At 41.3% G+C, this 25,294-nt stretch overlaps 1 protein-coding gene across 15 annotated transcripts in view; it reads right to left on the reverse strand.

Annotated features, from left to right (window-relative positions):
* DYNC1I1 (dynein cytoplasmic 1 intermediate chain 1) overlaps window positions 1–25,294 on the reverse strand; it is a 190,984-nt gene that overhangs the window by 59,033 nt on the left and 106,657 nt on the right. For all 15 annotated transcript variants that reach the window (XR_014578996.1, XR_014578997.1, XR_014578998.1 and 12 more), the window contains 3 exons: window positions 22,013–22,175; window positions 20,753–20,852; window positions 15,620–15,745 (listed from right to left, as the gene is read on the reverse strand). Coding sequence is in view for 8 of the 15 variants with exons in the window: in XM_083822479.1 (XP_083678605.1) it covers window positions 15,620–15,745; window positions 20,753–20,852; window positions 22,013–22,175 (389 nt within the window). In the remaining 7 variants the exon portion in view is untranslated. The remainder of the gene's footprint in view (window positions 1–15,619; window positions 15,746–20,752; window positions 20,853–22,012; window positions 22,176–25,294) is intronic.

Genomic DNA, 25,294 nt, shown 5'->3' on the forward strand with positions numbered 1-25,294 from the left:
TCTGTGGTACCATATAAAATTTGCCTTCTAATAAAAATAAAATAAAAGCAGTTGACATCCTTCACATATTTAAAAAAAATAAATAAAACCAAAGAAACACTTCTTCAAACCAAATGTCAAAATCCTGTTTAATTAAAAAAAGGAAGTTTATACTTGGTTATGGTGTGTGTTGACATCTATCCCTTTGATTTACAAGAGTATGGACTGGAAAGAACAGATTGCTTTATTCAAGGGAAAGAAAAGAGGGAGGGGGGCCCAGTGTGACAGGAAAGAGTGTAGGCTGTATTAACTTCAGTGCTTGTTAAAACATGAAGGATTAATGGTAGAAAGGGAGGGAAGAATTGTGAATGTCTCCAGTTTAGGATCTTCAAAAATGTTTGGGGATTCTAAGAATGTCTCACCCGACCACATGAAAGCTGCACAGAGAGGCGCAGCCACACGACTGCTCTAAATCCAAAGCTGGTATTGCTCCACTTATACCATCAAACCGATAGAGCTGAAATGTAGCCACAAATTAAATTTATTTTTATTGAAAAAGTACTAAGTCCTTAAAAAAGAAGGGAAAGAGTATGTCAGGAAACACAGCTCCTTCTTAGCTGAGTTTACAGGGTAGGTAAGTCTGACATCTAACCTCAGTGCTGACATCTGAGCATTGCAGCAGAATAAGAGCACTCTGCCCAAGTCTGCCGAAAGGCAACATCCAGCCTCGTGCCTGCCTTTTTCAGCAGGGCAGAAAGCTGAGCCTTTTACTTTCATCTCTGTAACTGCAGGTTCAGCCTGAGTAACTACAAGAACAAAATAATCAGAACAAAGTCCTCAAGCTGCCTTGCCAAAAGGAAATCTTCACTTCAGCTCTTTTGGATAGTGTATTTGCTAATACTGTTCATTCAGTGGTGTTGCAATGACTCAGAAAAGTAGTGAGACTGCTGTATTGAAAAAGCAGATAAACATGATGCTTTTCAAATGTGATGGGGGAGATTCTGCCCGTGTTTATCCATGACTGCAACAACAAATCAGTTTGATAATCCTCAATTACTACATATACATGCAAGCCTAAGAATACAGTCTTTGCTGAATATATTTTATTAGAGCAAGGATTAAAGAATTAAACCCTGGAGAAATAAGGAGCACATGAAATTTGAGGTTTTTTTTTTTTTTTCCCCCAACTGATTACATGCTAAGTACTCAGTTTGTCTGTTTTCTCTGACTAGGACCTGGCTGCTTATCAAATTGCAGGGTCAAATCCTTAATGTCTGTATGCGTGTGCATTAAATGGAGAGGAAATCACTTCCTTGGCTTGCCTGTTTTATTTAGGCCATGGCACTCTGACAGTTATACAACAGCACTCTTAATTATTTTGATGAGATTATTCACAAGTCTTAAGTGAAGGGTCTGAGATTGCTTTGTTACAATGGGTTTGTAACAAATTTCTTTCAAAGGTATCTCAATCTGGTTAAGGCCTCTAGGATCTAACATATAATAGCATTACATGAACATTTTTCTTGGCACACAGGTCTGAAATGCCACTTGGTAAGAAGCAGTTCTTACTCTGAAGAATGTTCAGTTGCTTTCTGCAAATACGTGTCTGGTGGCAGAATTTTCCTATCACCTAAAAGAAATCCTTTAGAAATAAGTCATCATGTACATGAGACAAACAACAGAAGTTGTCTGGTGTGTTTAAGTTTCTACTGACACTTTTGATTGTAGCGATTGCTGTTTTCATACAGTGGGAAATTCCAAGAGATTTTAAATATAAAAATCTTTGGTGAATTGCAGCTTGAGTGATTTTGTAGTGATGAAACTTCCTTAGCGTTGTGCTCACATTTACTGTTATTCGCTTTGACTTCTATTTGAAAAACCATCTCAAACACAAAAGGTGTCCATCCACTCCCCAGCTGGTTGGTGACACAACATATCTATTTAGCTGCTGCAAGTGCTCTGGAAAATCCCATTGCCTGCCTTTCTTTCTCGTTGTCTTTAGGCACCTAACCACATTTGTAAATCTGGATCATAATCATTGGAACATAAATCAATGTCTTAACAGTTTCTGTCTGTCAGCGGCCAAAATTCAGATTCACCAACAATCAATTCCCAACTATATTTCATTGCTAATTCAGGGCAAGATGTGAGTCTTTTATTTTCTACTTGTACACTCTGCTATGGAGAAAGTACACAGCTTTCCTTTCAAAAGTAAGTAATGTCAGGTTACAATTGTCAGCCATCCTTTTTTTTTTTTTTTTTTTTAATCATCAAAGGACTTATTGGACTCGACTTTGAATATTAAAGGCCTGTTTATGACACAGATAGCTACCCTGAAGAAAAAATCTCAACCAAAGCATGAACTCCATCTTTCTCTAGTAATGACCACCCTCCCATGGAAGTGGCAATGCAAGCTGCATGTTAGCTCAGTTGGGTTTGGATTTCATCTGGTTCAGAAGATCAGTAAAATAAGTCACAATGAACTGTCTGCAGTAATTCATAAGGGGACAATAACTGAAGTCAAACAAAACATTTTACATTTGACTTTTCAACTCCATTGAAATGCTTAATTCTCCATTCCCCCCAGACTCTAAAGAAGTATGCTTAAGGACATGGTTTTTGCGCAATTTTATGGATGGTTCAACTAAGATTCCAGCAACAACTGTAGCAAATATCCCTAATGCTATGCACTGTCTTGAAAACTATACCCTATGTACAGCCTGCTGTGTATATATTAAATCTATTGTAAGTACATGCTGATAATATAATAAAGAATGAAAACTGATGCTTTCCAGATCCCTTTTCATTCTCTTCAGCACTCCTATCGGCAAGCAGGGCAGAGATTGCAGCGTTCAGTGCCAGATGGTTCTGAAAAAGGCAGTGTGTTAAGTATAGGACAAGTTTTCAAAAGCCATCTCCATCTGCGTAGCCTTAAAGCGCAGATTGCATTTCCACGCATTATTATTCATGTGTGTGGATGGCAGAATAGAGATGATAAGAAAAGAGTCCATGGTGGAAAAAAAATATAAAAATAAATAAAATAAAAGGAGGAGTTTAGTTTAGCCTATTCTGGTTGATATTCATTATCTTATCCTAGTGGTTTTAGAGTGGAACAGTATTTTAAGCACTGCAAAATGAATGAGAGGGCTTGAAAAACACAGACACAAAATAGCACACAAACCAAAACCTCCAAAGTGTTGCAGCTAGGCAACTCCAGGCAAAAGTATCTGCAAAGCTGAAGTGACTTCTATCTTGCAAATGCCTGGAGAACTTGGCTGGGAAGGACAAGTTCAGGAGTTCTGGTCGCTTTTTCTGAGTTACTTCTGAATACTCTCTAATATAAAACACAGATATACCCTTGGCAGCTCAGCCCCCTGCTCACAAGCTGCCCCAGCCACCAGGCTAAAGACTCCAGCTTCTTGCTGCTCCACGCTTCCTTTCCCCAGAGTCTGGCTTGTGTTGGGACCACAGCCTGGCTGCAGCAGCAAGCTTGAGGATGCCAGCACAGGGTACTCCCCATCTTGCACTACGCAAAAGCAGAAGAGAACCCCCAGAGAGTGAAGTATGGGCTAGGATTGCCTGGCATCCTGTTGCCCTACAGGGGCAGAATGTACCAGGATGTCCATTTCCAGAAATTTCTGGCCAAAAAAAAAAAAAAAAGAGGTACCACTGGATAAATATCAGTTATTCCTATGCTTTCCTATTAGCATCATCTCAGTTATATGGATGGCCTAAGTAGGTTACGTTCAGCCCTATATTGGCAGTGTTTTGCCTAAGCAACACTTTATTTGCTCATATAGCTTGTTCAAGTGTGCCCCTCTGCCTAACTCTCAGGATGGATAAAGAGTCTTTAAGCATCTTTCAACATTATTTTTTATTAAAATTAATATAAACTGATACAAAGCACTTCGAAGGCAATGGAAGGGTTCCTTCCCTCCAGTCTTCGTGTGGACCAGATTGCATCCTAAGCCATTGACCTCTTGTACAACTGTAGCAAAGAAAACTGCTCTCGATGTCTGCCAGCTCACCATTTAATGTATTCTGGACTCTCCTCCTCACAGAGAAAGCAAAACAAATGATCACTTGATGGCAAGTTCTGGAAATACCAGAGTTGTGCTTTACAGAGCACACAGAGGTAGCAAACTCCAGACTCGGAGAATAGGAACAGAAATGAGTTATTCTTGAGCTGTGATGGTAGCTTGGTGCTTTCTATGGCAGCAGTTCCCCAAACCATGCATGTGATCAAAATACACGAAGCCAGAGATGGCTTAGAAGCCAGTACAAATGCTGCAAGAACACTAACCTACAACTCACCCTGTGAAGCTGAGCATCGCAGTCACAGCTACTTACAAGAGAGCTGCAAATTAAGCTCGAATTGCAAATAAATCTCAAGTGCAGCACTCAGTCAGCCCACCCTCTTCACCCCCAACAAATGCACAGGCCACGAATGCCCAGACACAGTCAGAAGGCTGAACACACCACACCAAGAAAACTTCAGGGCCCCAGCTGAAGGAAGAACTTCTCTGTATACTTAAGTCCATCTTGTCTCATGAGGATGTTTATCCATGAACTTCACTGTAGATAATTCTTCTAAGTCCCTTCTGACTTCAGTAACTCTAAAGCCCACTCAGAGACAAGCACATTGCTAAGTGCTTTCCTAAACAGCTTTTCTTCATTAGGGACTTCAGAGAGCCAGTGACATCCTTTCAGGAGGAAGAAAAGAGGCTCTCACATTCATCTGATCCCTGTAAGATTTTGTAAAATTAGAGACAGTCAAGGCCCAGCTGACTTCTGCACAACGTCAGAGTTACAGGGAGGGGAAAGGGAACGCGAAACATCAGAGGCAGAATCATTCAGTTGCCAAGGGTGGAAGGCACCTCTGGGAATTGTCTGGTCCAAGCCCTTGTCCAGAGCAGGGTCACCTAGTGCAGGCTGCTCAGGACTGCATCCACTCCGGCTTTAATTCCCACCATGGATGGAGACCCCGCGACATCTGCAGGCAACCTGTGCCGGTGCTCAGTCACTCTCACAGTGAAGGATTTTTTTCTTATGTTTAAAAACAATTTCCTGCATTTCGAATTGCACCTGCTGCCTCTTGTCCTATCACTGGCACTGAGGAGAGCCTGGCTCCATCCTCTTTACTCCCCCACTAGACACATTGATGAGATACTCCCAAGCTTTCTTTTCTCCAGGCCAACAGTCCCAGCTCTCTCAGCCTCTCCTCATATAAGAGATGCTCCAGTCCCTTTATCATTTTTGTGGTCCTTTGCTGGACTTGCTCCAGTTTCTCCATGTCCCTCTTGTACTGAGGAGCCCAAAACCAAACAAATCTGGGCCCCTCTCACTTCTCAAAGACACTACAAGTCTTTGCCTGAGTGGAGCTTTGCCTGACCCTGGAGATAAGTCACTTTTTTTCCAGCTTAAAGCTATGAGGTAACTTCAGTGGGAAGTCCTAAGGGAGCAAAGGGACAACAGTAAATCTTATTTTACTTGTTCTTAAGCAATTGGCATTTTGTACTCTGCAGTCTATGTCACTTGGGCAAACTTCTATCAGTTCATTGTCAAAATAATTACAGTAATCTTTTCTTATCTTTTTGATTTAATTGTAGCTTCTACTGAAGACTGACAGGCTATTATATTTGCCCAAATCCATCACTTTCACTGATGTATCATTTATAAGTAGTGTCACTGCATAATTGGAAATAATTGAAAATTAATTAAACATTGCACATAGATATGAGGATTGAGACTGAGAGGCACAGATAAACAGCTATCTAGTGGAAATGCAGAAGACACCATAGGCAAGTCAACGTTTAAGAACGAGGGTGAGAACAGTTGCTTCTGCACTGTTCCTGTCTCCTACAGTAAATTCCTGTACCAATTCTGATTACGAGTAGCTTGGCTCTGCACCAAGCAGAGCATTAGGGAGCAGCTAAGGCCGTGTAGGAATACAAGACTACGTCCCATTATACACCCAATTTGCAATGCCCCTTTCGCCAAACACACCTTAGTTTCATGAAATTTCACATCCCACTTTCCTCACCTGCGAGGTCCCGCTATTTGGTTGACCCATACAACAAACCGCGAAATTTTCACAAAACACACAGGCACTTGTTTCTAAGAAAGGCTCATTTTTTACAATTGCCATTATAGTGACAGCAAATGTAGCATCATTATGCAGAGCAGTGCTCATACAGTAAGAATTACCAAGTGGGCTGACGGAGACTCCCCTTTTTGCTGGTTTCCAGAAGACTCTGCCCCATGTGAAGTCTTCCAAGGATAATATCGGTATCGCAGCCAGTCAGCACGTGCTTCTACTTTCCCTTTGTGGGAAGCATGGAGTGTTAATCATCATTAAATCGATGTTGCCTGTATACAAAAGTTCTTTTCAGGGAACTATTTGTCAGTAACCCAGCCGTGGGGGCAGAGGGCGGAAAACTGTTGATTTTAGACCTAAGGCAGAGGACAGTTGTATCCCAGGCTGTAATGACAGATTCCTTGGTTTGTGGAGCCTTTCACAGCACTTTAAAAGAGTAGCTGTTTTATATTTTGTGCCAGCTAACACAGAAAGAGGCTTCACTCCTCACATAGAGCTCCCACAGAGACAAAAATCATGAGGTGAAATAATTTTCTTGAATTTGGACCAAATGTACTCTTCCTTGCAAGTAGCTTGCACTGAGAACAGTTAGAGAACCCAAACAGAAAAGTCATGCCTATGGCTGTTTATCTATCATTTGCACTGCAGCTAGGGAATTGCATGGTATTTTATATCCTTTATGGAAAAAAATTCCGTGGAAGGATCCCTGTTACTTAGTGATTTCACATCTGATCCCGCATTTCTTGTGTACCCCAAACTCATTCAGCACTGGGAGTTTCAGATATACATAAAATGTAATGTTCGCATCAACAAAGGAAAGTTATGTTCTTTTTTTCTCTTCCTTTCTCAAAATATTTTACACCAGGTCATGTTAAAATGCAACCATATCAACAACTACTAAACTATAAAACACCCTCAGGAACAATTGCAGGATTTGGTGATTTTTTTTCCTGCCATTTTGGGATAGTATGACAAATTTGCATTTTTTATCAACAGACTTTTTCAAAATTTTCAGTTGAACGAATAATGTCATGTGTTTGTGAGTATCAATAATCTAAGCCATCTGCAAAGGAATGGTTTTGCAAAGGCATCTCTTTCAGGACACTGTGGATTTTGTCACTGCTTGAGGTTTTGGCAAACCATCAATATCACTATAATTTTCTCTTATGAAATATAGTTTTTGACTGAGATCTTTTTTTTTTTTTTTTTCCTTAGCTAGCTAAAGTTTAAAAATACTGCATGTCTAACTCTGCAAATTCAAAGGTTAGGTTTTCTGCAAATGGCATTATATTTGAATACTCTGTATTAGATGCCAGTAATTCAGAAAGGTACAATGCAAGTTATCAGTGAAATTGAGAGACTTTTTAAAAAAAGAATGCCTGCCGTATCAAGAGAGGCCAACACTCTTGATATTCGTGACTTGTATTCTTGTATTTAGTCTGAAAGGAAGAATGTGTGAAATTGAAGAAGAGAAATAGCATATTTAAGGACAGATACATTACAAATCACTACTTTAAAATATACAAAAAGCATAACACTATAGCTAGTAGTGACAGCATATCATTTAAATGTATGACACTCTACCCCCTCCAAAAAAGGCTTAGAAGCAGGATCCACCTAAAATTTTCTATCCAAAAAAGGAGGAAATTTGTCACTTCCTAATTATTTGATTCATAATTGAAATCTTAGTTTCAAACGAGGATGATCTATAGTAAGCACTGCTCTAAGCAAAGGAGCATTCTGTTGCTAGCAGACTTTGTATGTGTAAATACAGTCCTCGAGTAATTCAGAATGTTAATTACTAGTAGGGAAACTGCACCCACCTTTTGTATGAGCAGTCATTTCACAGACTGATGGGATATGGCATACAATTATGTTGTTATAATGCACACACTGGCTTTGATGGGAGTGTTGCTTTTCAGGGTTCTGCACAAGGTAACAATAGATCAAAGTCATCATGGAAAAAACAGCTTTGCTAAGGGTTAGGAAAGATAAAGGTGAGTCCAAGGGAAGGCGCACAACTCTGTGGATTCAATTCGCATCCCTTCTATTTAAATACTGATGTTTAGCTTCTCTCCAAAAAAGGTTTCCTTTTCCCACTCCTAGTATGAAAAATACTAAGCTTTGGTTTTGTGTGGAAACAAAGTCAGTTTTAAGAGAGATTAGTATTAAAAGGCTACGTGGAAAATACGGCATGCTTTTTCTTGAGCTGCACATGCCAGCAGATACCCCATTAACAGCCGTAGCGTTTCAGCAATAAAGCAGGACTCGGGGCTCACCTGGGGCATTTCGTGCAGGCGATCTCAGGACTGGATAAGACGGTGGCACCCAAGACAGAACATACATTTCCAGCTCCTTTTCTGTCCTCCCACAGTGATGTCTGTGAGTGCAGTAGTATCTGGGAGACAGGAGACTGTCTCTTGTATATTTAGTCCTGTTTGGCTCCTCTACAGAGAGGCTGAAGGCAGCTCTCTTTTCTCACCTGAGAGCATGAAAAGCTTTTTCCAAAGACTACATTCATCCTTTGGTTGTGTGGGTGTAACTTCTACTGACTCACACACAATCTCTCTACAAGTACTGGAACAGCAATCTCAGGCCAAACAATAGTTATTTTCAATCACCAAAGGCTAGAAGTGGTGTAAACTCCAATAACCTGAAAAAGGAGGAAGAATCTAAAACAAAAGTCTAAAAGGACAAACGTGGGCTCTTGTTTACTGAAATCCTCACAGCACAAACTCTGCTCTGCACTCCTGTGTTCCAGTCTGGACAAACACAACAGGACAGAGAAAAAAAATAATAAAATAAGAACAAATATTTCTTGTTCTTATTTTTATTCTTTAAAGTAAGAATAAATATATCCTTCTATTGCTAGCTCTAGTTGAAACTGTTCTCCCCAACAGGACAGTTAGAAATTTCCCAAAATTTAAATGCAAAATGGTGCACCTATTCATCTGCGTGAATTATTACACTGTGCTGATGACCATAGACATGAGTGTAACAGCAACGATGTGTTTTGCAGAACAGGCAGAGAAGAGCTCCACAAAAGTCATCCTACCAACGGTGCAAGGCAAGAAATGAAACAGGAACGAAAACAAAACAACTTCTGTATCTATGAAGAAGCTTGATTTTCCACTCTTTTGGTATTTGTTACAGAAATTCTACACCAAATTTGGATCCCTGAGCCCTGGAGCACTACCAGTATGAGAGCTGTCCCAGTATCTTCACAGGCAGACATTCAGAGGTCCACTTACCAGAGAACCGCTACAAAACCAGGCAGAATTCACTTCACATTTAGGATCATAGAATCACAGGATAATTCAGCTTGAAAAAAATCTCAGGAGATCTCTAGTCCAACACCCTGCACAAAGCAGGGTCAGCTGTGAGATTAGACCAACTTGCTCTGGGTTTCGTCCAGCCATGAAGAGACAGCAATGGAGGCTGCACAACCTCTCTGGACAACCTGCTTCAATGCTTGACTGTCCTCATGGGGAAAAAGTTTTTCCTTACTTGCAATCTGAACCTCTCTTCTTCCATTGTTTCTTGTTCTCCTACTGTGCACCAAGTTTCAGTGATAATTCATGAAACCCACTTCTCCTCTGTAAATGTTTGTCGATGGAAAAGCCTTTTCCAAAGTAGTGTCTGTCCAAAGGCATCTAAATCCCACATGAAACTTAGGTAGTAGGAACAAAATGAGTAAATCTTTGTGGAAAAACACCAATATAATTATCACCAAAAATGCTTAAGTTTTAAATATTCCAAGCATACCCTCTTAACAATTATATTTGTTGTAATACTTTCATAATTTTAAAGTTGTGGACGGACTGACCTCTGGCTTGGCCTCCACAGAGAAGGAAACTCAAGGACTAGAGGAAAAGGAGGATATTAGTCATACATGCTGTTACCTCAGCCTGCTCCACACACGAGCTTCGTGGATTTGGGCACTCAGCACCTTTAGGAGGCAGGATGCTGGAGCAAAAAGCACATCTGAAGGAATTTATGTTGATTTTGAAAGAGCAGACAACAACAAAGGAACCAAATCAGGAAAAAAAATGGCAACTCTGGCCAATATCAGCCACTAAACACAGCCCTTCACTTACCTCAGTGCATCTAATTCTAAGATACACATTTCTGACTCCATCCATTCAGTTGAAAAGGGAAAGACCACACCAGCATAAGCAATGAAGAGTGGTCAAACACATAACTTAATGACAGTGTATAGAAGCCACTACAAAAAAGCCAGGGGAGAATGAAACATTTTGTGGTGCGGTTGAGTGGCTGATTTCTGTACCCAATCCACCAATATTTTCCAAGCATGGACAGCTTTTCTTGAAATTAAAATAGAAAACACAAGTCCCATATCCCACAAAAAAAAAAAAAAACAACAAAAAAAAAACCTGACAGTTTAGTAATGAGATGGAACCAACCAAGTAAATCTGACTGCATGGCATTTTAGGAAAAGGACAGAAATAGCTGCAGCTATTAAAAGTGATATACTGCTGAAATCTTTTTGTGATTATGCTAAAAGTCGATCTGACTCCTTGAGAGAGCTCTTAAATGGTTACTGCTTCCTTAAATGAAAGCTACTTCACATATGCTTGCCTTAAAAATACGCTGAATGGAGTTACTTCTAAGTGTCAGCTTTGTACTTCTCACTGCAGTTTAGAGACATTTGCAAAAGTCATAGCTGAGAAAGAGGGAATTAATATATCAGGAGATAATCTAAAATAAATCAAAATTATGTAGTCTTTTATTCTTTTTCTTGTCGCTTTCAACATTCCAGTGGTTGTAAGAAAGCAGAGCTCATTAACCTTTCCAAATACAATGCAAAGTCCTCCAAACGAAAAAGTAAGATTCAAATTGGTTTATTTGCATGACACTAATATCTACAGCTGCATTGCTCTACCCCTCCTTTTACGAAGTGATGGATGTTTGAAGCTGAGATCCAGATACCTCAGCCAACTTTAATAACCCCTCTTCAGCTCCAGAAGAAAGGAAATGGTTTGTAATACCTTAAAGTCCCCTAGAACCACTGATTATTTCTTTCTCTTTTGTCTTTCATCCCTGCAGACCAGCTCTAACCCAAAAGCTAGCAAATCTGGTATAACAGCAGTGCTGTACCCATGCTTATAGGCCCTGCCAAGAGGGAGAGTATAATAGCTTAAACTTCAGCTAGTCAGCTTAGGGCAAAGACAGCTGGAGTTCTCATTTGCCTCACTCCACCAGAGATGTTGATGCAAACTTTTAGATACTTCTTTAGGACAGTTTGGCTTAGAAAGCTTAGATCAGCCTCCCAGTAAACTGGAGCAACATCACGGGCAGAGATGACCGGTAGTACATAAACAAGGAGCACTGTACTACAAATAATCCCCATAATTAATGGGTAATGTAAATTTTTATTTTATTTTTAGTGAAAAAACACAAAAGGGACATGTAAGCTCTTATTAAGAGAGTAAGTTCTTCCATCAATCAATAGTACAGGAACAATGAAACCCCAGGGCAGCCCCGTGCATTGCATAAATCGATATAGGATTGAGCACATGTTGAGTCATATCATCAATAACCCTGCCATACTATTTTCGTCACCCTCATCAAAACGCAGACCAACAGTAGCTGAGAGAAGCAGTGCGAACTACTGCTTAAAATTCTCCCACCAAACGGAGGGAGAGTCAATGTGATTTCCATGTCTTTGCTGGAATTCATTCCCTCTCTGGATACTGCCAAACCAACCCAACCAGGCATGACTCATCCACAGGGTTTCATAAAGTGCTTCTCAAAGGGTTGGTTTTTGCTTTTGGAATGCACTGCATTACACCAAGAGTTTGTGATGCTCCAGCGTGCGGGAAGAGGACATCCCTGACTTTTCCCTACAAGGAAATTCCCAGTCTGCACTCTGCAGCATTAATGACATGCTCAATTTATTCCTCACTACCTAGGGAAAGCATTGAGCATTCATTCCTTTGGCAAATGATATCACCCTTCTACTTCGATTATGCTTCCGAGACAACATTTTTTTGCTTGCATAGGAAAACAAATGAACAAATTGCCCAATCCCTCACTCTTCCTTGCTTTCCCATTTCTAACCTTGTGGTAAAGAGATGTATGATGAGCTATAGGGGAAAAAATCTGTGGGACTCCCAGCTAAAATACTGGCAGCACATCACTGGGTAAAGTAGAAATATAAAAAGCTGAAGAAGGGCAAAAATAAAATGAGTAGAAGAAAAGAAATATTCCACAAGATGAGAGAGTAGAAACCAATAGGACTGTTTTGTTTAGAAAGGATTTGATAGATCATATGACAATTTACATGAATTAATGAGTAAGATAAACAAGTCCAGTAGGCTGATAGTAACATTTTCCCTTAATACATACTAACTAGAATTGAAGCCAGTATGTGTGGCACAGCATATTGTAGCACTACAAAATTTACTACCACCTACACAGCATTAATGAGCCCAATATTACTTCAAATTGGGCAAGAATTTTGTAACAGTAACATCATTATTGACAACAGCTAAGATAAACATTCAGAGAATACATCATCCCTCACATTTAACGACTGAAATCAATCATTTTGCTGATTGGAGTTAGGAAAAAAAAACTATCATCATCAATAGATTTTTGTATCATTGCCTGCCATGGCTGATAGACAACTTCAGTAGAAGCCTGTAGGTTCTGGCAACTTTCTATGAAGGCACTAGAAAAGCCTGTTGGTCTGATTATGACATTTTCAATAATCCTATGTAAGACTACAGTAAGTCACAGAGTTAAAGAAAATGAAGACATTCCTTGGTAATCAACTCATTTAAATCTTTGTAATATCCCAGGAAACACAGAAAGAACATTATGGTTCCTAGATTCAAGAATTCACTAAATGTGCACAAGGAAGTAAAATTACCTAAATTTATATCTGCTGAAGTTCACCCAACTCTTTAACTGCCCAGAGATGTTTCACATATCTTTTCCTATTGATGTTACCAGAACTCATGTGGTAGAATTTCTTAGACCTTTTTGAGAAATGGCTTCATAAACCTTTTTATTGATTTGGCTTCACAGAAGGGGTGAAGTTCCTCAACATGTCACATCTGAAATGACTTTCTACTTGTATGTATCTCACTCTGAGCCCAAGAACTGAAAGGCAAAGATTAGTCACATTCACAAAGTGTTTATTCAGGCCACATTTTTATAGAAACTCTTTGGAAAAGAAACCAGAGATCTATTGTGAAAAATGTGCTAAACATAATGTGTGTTTGTCATACCTGTGCAACCTAGCTGTAACAATAATGTGTATGTTCATCACAGCTGCTGGGCTGGACTGTTAAAAGGTCATGTATTGCTGAAGAAAAATTGGGCATGTCTCACAGAAGACCTAGAGAAATGACTGAATCAATGGAATGTTTCTTTTGCAAAATAGTAATATAAATGGTATGGGGCTAACTAATGATACAGTAGGTTTCCACTAACTAACAGAATAACTGAATAACTTTGGGCTAAGATTTTTTTTCTTTTTCATTTTCCATCTGAGTCAGTTAGCACAAAGCCTTTGTTCAAGAGACCGACACTCAATGCATTTTGCTTCCCCATTTAATCTCATGTAGGTATTCCCATCCATACAGAGATCCAGAAGATATTCCACATGTCAGAAGCCCGATAATGGTAATTCAAACACGGTTCCAGCTCCTAACGAACTCATAAAGCAAATTAGCTAAGGAGAGTTTGACCAAGAAAAGAAATATTTCCCATGAACACAAGAACTGATTTCATTACACTGAAATATGATTAGTCCAGGATGCATGGTGCCATGTGTGCCACATGTGTAGAAAGCACAGTGCCACGTGTCTCAAAATTCACATGCTTTACAGTTCTCATGCTAAAAAGCAGGACACAACTTAATGGGGAAATTACACAGAAGTCCAACAAATCCAAATCTCCAGCCATCACTTTGCCCTACGTGTGCTTTTCTAATAGAGAGTATAGCTTGTCTCCATATCTCAGTTCAATTTAGTGAGCCATACCTCCCCTTGTTTAAGTGCACCAGCTTTTAAAACTAGATAGAATTTTTAATTAACAGAACATATTGTTATGTCTGTAGTCAACCTCTCCTTTGTGTAGTCAGTAGGGCTGCCCTGAATCCGGTTATTAACTTGCAAAATCAATCTAGTTCAAGGATTATTCTTCCCAAAACAGCAATGGGAAATCTTTTCTCTTGAATATTTTGTTTAAAACAGTAAGCTGCATGTACATCCTAGAAGAATTTGAGGATGGGATCTGAGCTAAGATCTTAAGCAGTCTGAAAGAACACATCAGTCTGCTGAATATGATATCCAGAAAAATGCAAGTTCTCATTTCAAAGGTAATACACACACACACACACACACTCATACATATATATGTATATAAATCTGTATGGCATATTTGCTATGCAGGCCTAGACTCCTTGTGAAGTTGTTTTTCAGTATAGCAAATTAGAAAAACATGCCCAGAATTAAAGGTTACTTAATCGGGTTGAAGCAGTAACTTCAATTCCAGCAACTCCCTCCCACTATGTTACATCTGATAATGTACCCAAGTCCAAACATAAACTTAGTTCAAAAAGATGTTTGGTCCTTGAATGTAAAATGACACTTAGCTTACACAATTAGCCAGGTAATACATATCCTTCCAAGAGAAGCAATTTTTACCGCAGTATAATCTGCATTTTACTAATCTCTGATTGTTAAGTTTTACTTGCTGAAACTTTTCCATATGGTGTTTTGAATGCCACTGTCCTGTATTTAATTACCACAGAAGGATATTAATAAAGAGGCTGGAAATTTGGCCCAAGCCCTGTTCCACCATTTGGATAGCTTGATGGAGATAGAACCAATGAGCAGAACATTTCTGTCAATATCAGGCTGTGCCACTTCACACAGAAAAGCAGTGGCAAAAGAGGAGTAAAAAGACCTAACGAAATAAAACATCCAACTATTTTCGAATTGTTTACAGACTTTCAAAACAGCATGGTCATAAAGTACCATTGAGTGAGGGGAAATACTGGTTTGCTAACTTAAAGGACAGTCAAACAGGAGTTGGTGGAGTAATCCTTGTAATCGAGACAGTTTTCACCAAGCTGTAAGATGCATGCCCAGAAATGCATGTTGTACTTAGGAATTTTACAGGCAAAACATGATATTGAGCAGAGCCAAGGCAACAGTAGGCAGCTTGGAGTACAGAGGATGCGAGGAAGCTAACGTGGGTGGGAAAGCATATGTTGCTGCCTGGATGAGGAAGTGGTACACCACAGTTACTTCATAAGTGCAAGGGTTTTATAAACTAAATCTCTTAGGGACTGTTTTAAATAGACAAAGAATGACACGCAGTCCCTGACAGGCTTGCAGTATTGTTAAAGAGGGCTGGATGCCTTCTAAAAACACTGGACTGCCACTTGTACTTTTTCCAAAAATGCTTATTTTTAACTTCAACCTCTTCATATAAACAGTGGGCAGATGCGCCATGTAGTAAACTCTGTTTTGTCTAGCGTGAAATTAATGGCTTCCTCCGTCTTACCTGACAATGGAAAACATATTCTGGTGTGGTTTTCTTGAACTTCATGTTCCATACCAAGGCTACCCCATCAGGCTCATGCGGAGCATCTTCATTATTGTTATAAGATGCAACCATCAACTCGGGGTACTAGAAAAAAAAGGAAAAGAGAATGAAATAAGCTGGATGATGAAGAAGCTGTGCAAAATCAGATGAGAGAGAAATAATCTCACACTACATATGGAATATCTGGTTTTAATTATAACACGTACTATTTAGCTACATTTTGTTTTTCTGTTTTACTCGTCCCTGATGTCCTTAAAGCCCCTTGCTCTTTAACAGTTATTCTCACATACCACAAAGGTAACATTATTTTCTGTGGATAATTCTCAGAAAAGACGACTAAAAGGATATTCATAAAAGGGAAAGCAAAGCAAAGAATTTGGTTAAGAGGAAAAATCAGAAGGTTTGAGCAATTTTCTTAAGCATTTCTTCAGGGACAAACCATTGTCTTAATTGATTTTGATAACAAAACCAGTATGAGTACAGCACTGGCTTGCTCTTATTCTGAAATTCACGATTCTTCAGCATCCCTGAAAACTATTCTTTCTTGTTTCACTATGCACTCCTCCAATTCACTTATACATAGAATCGACTTAAAAGCTCTTCTTGAGCAAAACAAAACATTTTCCTCACAGAAGCTCAATTTTGCAAGATGCTGAGGTCATCTGGTAAAGCACAGGGTGACCTCAAATTCCACTGACTTAGTAAGACTGTTGCAAAATCAGATCCGTATTTTCTTGTACAGCCATTATCTACTGATGTATATAAGCAGATACACACCACACATATGTATTTGCTGTTTATATATACATATATACACGTGATATCATATATGAAACATCAGTATTTCACGCTCTGTTGATGACCTTGTGTTGTTTTGAAACACCACAAACAAAACTAGTAAAAGAACAGCAAGTCTGAAGTATCACTCATAGAATACCATTGACTTGATAATAGTTACACTGGGATTCTGTCCCACACAGCCTAACCTAATCCTGCTGAAACATTTGCTAAGACAAAATCATGTTTAAACTTGGCAGAAAGGAGTTACGTTATGCACACTTCACAGCCTTCTGCACAATGGGCACTTCTGCAGTATATTCTGGGCTCTTTTCAAATATTTCAAGTCTCCTTTTCAGCTCACGGCAGCAAAGAAATAACACTTTGCCCCCCAAAACAAAACGGTTACTTTCTGCTGGTATAACAGCACCCAGTTCCCTGTATTTCTGACACTCCGCACCTCTGGTAACCTCTGTCCTTCCCTCTAAATAACCCACACATAGCCGTGGACCTTATGGCGCGTTTGGAGCAGAGCACGTGGATCCTGGCAGCCCAATAAGCCAGCAGCCCACGCTCACAGGACCCACACCCTCCTCTTGTAAACTAGGAATGCTTTCCCTCGAAATTTCCCAATGATGCCTACAAATCATTTTCTCTGCCTTTCCCAGGTAAGTTCCTGCCAAACCATTCCCCACTTCATAGGGGAAACATGCAGCTGGTAGATGTAGAGGAAGTGGGACAAAGGAATTGCCAGTGGTGCTACTGGGAGCTATGAATTTGGTCCACACCAGGCATTTTAGAAATTACAAAAGCCCCTTTATATCATTATCAGTGGGGTTGGACACCCTCTGATCTCAAAATCCATTTGGATGAAATAATGCACGCAGCTGTAATTTTTGCCATCAGCAGCTCTTCTTTCCCACTTTGGGTACACTTCCATGGATAATACATCACGGAGCTGATGATTTTTCTATTCAAAGTCATCGTTCCCTATAAGACCTGAGCCAGGTTCCAGACTCATGGGTGGGAGAACCAGCAACAGCATGTGGCACCAAAGCTGCCTCTTCCCCTTTTTGGAAAAAGGGGGCTCTGACTGAGTGGTACCTAGATCCCACCAGACCCTGGCTGGTGGCACAGCTCATAAGGGCACCCAAACCACTTGTATGGGATTTGGAGCATGCGCCAGACCAACTACCTCTTCTCCCTCCTCCAGAACTGAGGCAGACCCGAGAGTGGTTCAATCCCACACCTGCTGGCACAACCTCTCCAGACACCTCCCCGGCAGCCTGCCCACCACTGCTCTCACCCCATCTGGGCACCCTCTTCTCTCCCACGACGGGGATTGCAACCACTTCAGAACAGTCAGCTTAGCTCCTTCTTTGAACCTTCTCATCCCAGCCTGGCCCCGGTCCAAGTAAACAGCGTGTGCAGAAGGCTTTTGCCAGTGCATCTCATTTTTACCAAGCAGGTTAGCTACCGCCGGCGCCAGCAGCTGAGCCCACGGTTTCGCAGGAGCAGTGACCCTGGCAGGCAGAAGCGACAAGCCAGCACCAGCAGCCAGCCAGGCTGTCTGACCTGCTCTGAAGCACCACTTCGCAGGCACTTTGGGGCTTGTTCATGCTTCTAGAGAGTTTACCGAGCACGTTCAGGTGCTCACTGACTCAAATCTTGCCGGTCTATGCGTAGGTTTTGCGATCACAGTTTGTGCATCGGGCTGGAAATGCAGTTTCAACTCCACGCAGATGGCGGGGTCATACCTAGCTGGGCAGCAGCACTAAGAAGCTTTCTGCTTTACAGAAACAGAGCCAAGTGCAGCACCACAAATCCGTGCTGGCAATGCAACCTCGACGCTTTTCTCAATCAGCTTGCACTTAGAGCTTTCTGCTCCTCGCTGGGTGCCTGTCTGTCCTGCCACTGCAGCTGAGAACGGCGTGGGAATGCTGCTGTGTGAAAAAGCATTCAAGGCTGCTGCCTGCAAGTCGAGAGGGACATGGCAATAACCCCGAGGCTGCGGCTTTCCTGACTTTAGGCAAGCTAAGTTACCTCCTCGCAGACAAAGCAAGGTGTTCCCACGCTCTGTTTACACTCGCTCTGTTGGGCCTTTCCCTTAGATCCTTGATGAAGGATTTAGGCCATTTTCCCTTTGCTCTGCGAAAGAATCAAGGGGCTGGTGGGTCAGCTTTAATGGTATGAATGATCCCACATGTTCGGGGCCATATTTTACATGTGACTCGGAACAGAAAAACTTGTTTAATCAATGCATCAAGCTCCTTTGTTTGATTAAGCTTCTATTCGCCTCCGGGATGTTTTGCAGCGGCAGTTCTATCGCAGAAAATTGAGCAATGCGCTCTGCAGTTCCCATGATTATTCAAGCTGTCCTTTGGCAAACTGGACACTGCCGCGGCCTGCAGAGTGTGCAAGAGGAGCTGGTGGTTAGGTAAAATACCACTGCACACCTTGAAGCAGGCAGGAGAAGCCACCGCGCCTCCTCCCAGGCTGGCAGGGGGTGGCGCGGAGGAGCCCCCGGCGTGCGGGAGCCCCCATGGTGGAGAAACCCCCGTGGGGTGCCAGGGAGCTGAGTGTGAGGAGTTAACGGAGGGGAAGGCAGGAGGGGCCACCCTGGAACAAAGAGGTGGGAAGCAGAACATGCCTGTGTGCCCCAGGGGCTGAGCAATTACATTTGGCAGTGCTCTTCTGAGGCGGCTTTTTTTCTTGCTGCCCTGGGAATACAGTAAGAGCTGCCTGTTAGGAAAATATCAGATAAGAATTCCATGTAATTTCCAGCCCCTGAACAAGTGAACAACCTAAGATAAGTGTTTCCTCAGGCTTATATTTGATTTCTGTGGAAATCCATATGTGCTTAAAGGCCACCCACATCACACCAGCACATACCTGTTGTTAAGCTGATATTTTGTATGAAAGCAAATGGATAAATCCTTCATTTCGCACACGGGGCATGAGCTGGATGTCACAAGCAGCCTCTCTGCACACACGGAAGAGGCTGCAGCTGGCTGTTGGGCACACAGCCCCGGTCAGACTGCAAGGCCTGCACAGCACACCAGCGATGCTCACGCTCCTGCCCTCCCTCCTTCCTGCCACCTCCTTCATACAGTCCACTGCCACCTCCCCTGAGAAGCTCCCGGGGGGATGGAAGGAGCCCAGCTGCCATTTTGAGGGGAAGGAGAGAGCAATGAATGAAGAATCACTATGCTACTCATCCTTTTCCCCAGCTCATACTTGGCCTTCAACACCCTCCTTGTCCCCAGGCGTATCTAACAGGGTGCAGAAAGAGCAACGTCTTCCACAATTAGGCTAAGCACAGCTTGCCCTTAGCTCTGTGCTAAGGACCCTGGAGTAGCAGCTCCCTGGGTTCCTCCCCAAGGAAACTGCGTGCTTTGCTCCAGGCTGGCACCTAGGAACAGGCTGACAGGGATGGTGCAGAGGGGATTATGGCAGCTGGAGAGAAACTGGGACCAAATGAATTTGACGTTCGGTCAAACCGTGACCCGTGGTGATGTGTGCGTACTAACACCAGCTCTCCAATGGAGTAACTGATTAACCTGATCTCTGTGCCCTGCTGATGGGGCTGTACTGGCTTTGGGAAGCTTAAGCAGCTCTCTAGCCAGTTTTCGTTTGCAATACGACAACGCTTTGTAGTGCACAGAACCTGGAAACCTTCCAGGCGTGTTACTTTAGGGTGCTGCCTGGGCAGCTGCAGTCTTGTCTTTCATAGCTTGAAGAGAGGACCCAGCATTTTTAGAAAGATGTTTTTTCAGCCTTTTCAAGTTGTTCATGTACTGAACAACTGTTGAAGTTGTTCAGTTGATCATATTTTGGGTTTTAGTATATTAAAATATATATTTAGTATATTAAAATATATTTAGTATATTAACATATATTCCTCCTCACTTTTATTTTTATATATTATTATGTATATTATTATTATTATTTACCTAATTATTTTTAATTGGATTAATTTTAAAACTTTTGCCCTAAAAGGAATTCCATGTGCTGAAGGGGTGGAGGGAGGAGGAAAAAAGGAGAGTTTCTTAGTCTTGTTAGGTTTGTTAACCTATAGTTTTAATACAAAGTCCTGATCTTGAAGATCAAGTAACATATACAAAAATGACAACTTCATTACTGCCCCCTACTCTTCGTTATGGAGAAACATGCATTTGCTCACTCAGTGCCCTGCTGTTAGCTAAGAAATAACATTATACTCTGCAGAACGAGTGGCAAAATTATACTGGCCATATTTTTTCAGGGAGAAGTTGGAAGCTATATAGAAATGTATCTCCCGGCTTCACATCTTACCTGAAGAGACCAATCCATACAGGTGACGACACGATGCTTTGACCAATGCTCATCATAGAACTGACGATTAAAGGAAAGGTTGGCTCCTGCTTGAACATCTCTGTGAATCCAAACAAAGTGACACTTTTTTGAAGAAGCAGTGTTCAAATGCTGTAAAAATCAATGCAAAAGTTTCTGACTACTTTAATCTCTACCCAGCCTGCAGAAGTCTGCCACCTTCATTTAATTGGTTTCACTGACAGTCTTGCACAGAGTAGTGACTTTGGACCATGGAACAGATTTACACGTATTTCACAAAACCAGATTTCTTTATATCTACTGCCTTCCTGTCTCCTTTCTGGCTGCCTCTTCTGGGACACCCTGGGACACCTCTGCCACCTTTGTCTCTCAGGACCTGGCATTCAGCACCCCCTTTTCTGAATCTTCACATCTAAGCTATAATCAGAATTCTCTCATTTTTGACTCCTGAAACCGTGAAGTTATAGCATCTCCTCCTGGCCATGGAGATGGCAAGTGCTTTCTGGCACCACTAGGATTTGCTGAAGCTCAGTGCAGGGATGCATTTAGCTGGTCACAGAGGTGGTGCTCTGGAATAACCACCAGTAACTTTAACACACAACACAGGTCCTGATTTGCCACGAGGCTTCAATGAATATGCAGCTGCTGAAACCTAAATACTTCCTCTTTTACTAAGAAGTTTTGCTTCTTGTATCCCCTATAAACTGCAGAATATGCAACCTGTCACCTCCAGTCTTATGTATTTAGATTGCAGACGCTTTGGGACATCATCATTTTCACCCACACAGTGCATAGCATAGCAGGATCCATTACAGACCTGATGCAGTAGTATGATATAAACAACAGTAATTTGCTTTTGTAAAAATACCGTGATACAAGCACACAGATGTACACCACCGGAATGCACATCTACATATCCATGTGTACACACACATTTCTATGTTTCAGTTATTCATACTTTTCTTCAGAATTTGAAATTTAATCAAAAAAAAAAATTAAACCATCTGAGTAACACTTTAAAGAAAAAAAAAAACACACCACAACACAGTGATAAAGCACAAAGCTATTTTACAAAATAATTTAGGCTGACAAAGTGACCTAGGACTTGAAGGAGAGGTTTTACCCGTTTCTTAACTATAAAAATGTTTAGTTTAGTTTCAAAATTAAGGTTTCTTGGTATTGAAATTCCTTTTCTTTTTTTTTTAAGCTTATTTTACAAAAGCAAACAAAACCCAAACTGACCCATCTTTCTCTTCTACATCTCTGCCACTGTAGTCAAAGAATATGTCTGAATCTTCAGCCAAAGCTCGCTCGATTACACGTATTGTCCGGTCAAAAAATATCAGGAATTCTTCTGAATGAAGAACTTGCTGTTTTTCTTCTTCTGTCAGTTCTCTGGGAGGAGCTTGGAAAACGAAAAGATGTAGTTAAGAGTATGACATTTCACTCCTTTCCAAATGAATCAACATCTTCAGTGAGTTTCTTTAGACAGGAAAGCTTGCTGTAGTACTGTCAAGACAAAAATTAAAGCTTTACTCTTAAAATCATGACTAAGATTTTTTTCAGTATGTTTAAACATAGTCCTGTATGTTCCCAGAATGTAGCATTTACACAGAAGAGATCCTATATCTCACGTATTTATTATTCTGAAATGGAAAATACTTAAAGCCCCAGATTAAATAAACGCAGCGTTCCTATTTCAGGAAATCTCTGCCTGACGTTTAGGCAATACCTAACTTGAAAAAGCAGAACACTTATATAACAGGGGACCTGTCAGAGGAGCCAAAGATAAAATAATCTTCTCAATTTATACCGCACTTCTTTGTAGTAAAAGGGCTCTCATAATCTCTCCCTTCACTTCTTCCAGTTTCTTCTTGGTGTCACTGATAAATTCTGTCCTCGCTTTAGAGCTTTTGTAAGGCGATGAAGTAAATAACTGAAGATATCCTCTAAGGCAGCAAAATCTAAAGCGGCTGACCAAACCCCATTTTCTTCCAGGCAGATTTATTCCTTGCAAAGCAATCCTAAGAGCCAGAGCAACAAGTGTCACCGAGCCTTGGCCAGGGCTGCCCCGGAGGGGTGGGAGCTGCCTCAGGCTGCAGGCCAGGGAAGCTCACGTCCCCGTGCACGGGGCAGGATGAAGTTGCTCCTTTACACATACGCAGAGAGGTATGTGTGAAATTCCAAAGGGGTATTGCCAGTATGACCCTTCATCTGAAAAAATTCAGGATGCACCAGTTTCACCTCTCCATCAGTTTTACGACCTGGTGGTAAATTACAACTAAAACGTGAGCAACTGTGGGAAGGTAAGTTGGGATGCTGCCCTATACTGCAAAACTGTTCTCAATCACACTAGCAGGGTCAAACTGGTACGGTAGCAAAGTTGTGTATCAATTATGCCTTTGCCTACCTGTGATTTTAAACAATCATTTTAGCTGTATTTCAGAGACATTTATATTTCAAAAAATGCCATGAGTATCTCTGCAGTTACACCAAACCAACCTTGCAGCTGTGTCACATTTCCAGCCTGAAGAGCTCTGCTGGCATTATAGGAATTATGCTAACAAGGAACACTGCTCCAAATTCATAATTAGGTACACAAACATCATTCAGTAAACAGACAGATTTATTGCAAAATTACAGAGACTTGTACTTAGAGTTTAACTGGTGACCAAAGGTCTCCCGCATTTGGCCTCGCACTACAGATTTGAGGTGTTTACTTTTGAAAGTGACCTTGCAGTCTCCCTAGGCCATACTGGGCTAAAATACCAGCAGCCAAAAAGGATAATTCAGCACAGTGCCTCAGAGAACACCCAGCATACATTGAAGTTTAACTCCAAGCCCTGCTGTACCTTAACGTTTAATTAAATGCGGGGTGACACAGCTCCGAGCTGCACTTCGAAATTATTTCCCAGTTGCCGTGCTGTGCTGCACAGCTACCTCCAGGTGTCGGAGAGATGTAGCCCTTGCTTGCCATCCCATTTCCCCGCGGCTCACGCTAGGTTTTTGTGCTGACAGCTGCCTGAAGAGGCAGGAACTGGCTACGACTCCCCTGCCAGCTCCAGGGGCAAGGACGGATTCAAAGGAGCAACTACAGGCAGGAGCACTGGCACGGTAAAGCAGTTCTGCAGTGCTCAGCTCCCCCAGTTTTCAGGGTATTTGCTTTTAGAGCACTCCCTGTGGTTGGGACAGGCTGTTATCACCACGTTTAGGTTTGTCTAACCTCGTCAAAGCTTTCGCTCTAATAGACAAAATCTCTGCACTTCATCCAGTATAAATAGAGAGGGTAGGAAAAATGCGAAAGGTAGAGGAGCAATTTGGCCCTCAGGAGACAGAGCAGCTTGGAAGTTAGAAACTTTAGGCTCTGACGATCTCCTATAGCTGTGGCCCTCTGCGTCCTGCCACCAGGTTACGGGGCCCCGTGGAGCTCCACACATCCAGAGAAAATCTCCGTTCCCCTGCGTGGTCCCCCTGAGTAGCAGAGCAACAATTACCAAGGCAGGAGCACAATTTGCCTCTAAGTGCTTTAGACAGAAGCAATACATGTGAAAAAAAAGAAAAAAAAAGAAAAAAAAAAAGAATGACTAGCAAAAAAGTACAGGTTGACCTATTGCAGAATCCACTACTGAATAGGAATTGGCACTGAGGGAACTCATCTGGCAAGGAAGGCTGTAATGAGGCAATATCCCACTGTCACCACTAAAGCATCACTTTCCGAGAATCAAAGACAACAAGCATGACAATGCAGCAAAATGGCATAAAAGGGGAGCAAATAACTGCAACTGGAAAACTCACTTTAAACTGCTCCAAATGCTAAAAAGTATTCGCTAAATCAAATCCTCTCTACAGCCTGGAAATATAAATTTATTACTCGGTCATTTGCCCACTTGGATTGGCAAAGAAAATACAACCAAAAATCAATAGAAAGGGGAAAGGCAAAAAATAAACAGCTTGGGAGCCGTGGAGTGTTCACAAGCAATGGAGACACAAATGATTGCAGTTCTACCTCAGCAAAATCTCCCTAGCAGTTAGCAATGATCTGTGGGAGGCCAGCAGCCTATTAAACCCTCTTCGGCATCAGAAACACCTTGGCTAAAGTTTGTAGGGCATAAATCAGCTTACCTCATTCATCTGACTGACACACCAGATGCCCCCTGGCGATATTAAGCTTCATATTTTAACCTTATTTTCTTCTTTCATTCGTCTGCCTCTGAAGTTTTATTTGAGGCAATCTCTTACAAGAATGTTAACATCATTACTTTTTCCAGTGTAAAACATTTCTGTAACTACTGCAAATACATGGAGTATAAGCAAAAGAAAAAAAAAACAAGACAAGCTTGTTCTTTCAAATATGAAGATTTTCTAACCATTTATCTTGCAGAGCCACTTCCATTTTCCCCTTGTTCCTTTTTCCTGACTGTCCAGTACCTTGAATAAAATAAAAGAATCCATGTAATTTTCTGCAATTTCTCTTCCTATCTAGAGGCTTACAGTTACTTTGATCTCAGCTTTCAAGAGACACAG

The sequence above is a fragment of the Anser anser genome, assembly GCF_964211835.1.
Source record: "Anser anser genome assembly, chromosome: 2".
Taxonomy (NCBI): Eukaryota; Metazoa; Chordata; class Aves; order Anseriformes; family Anatidae; genus Anser; species Anser anser.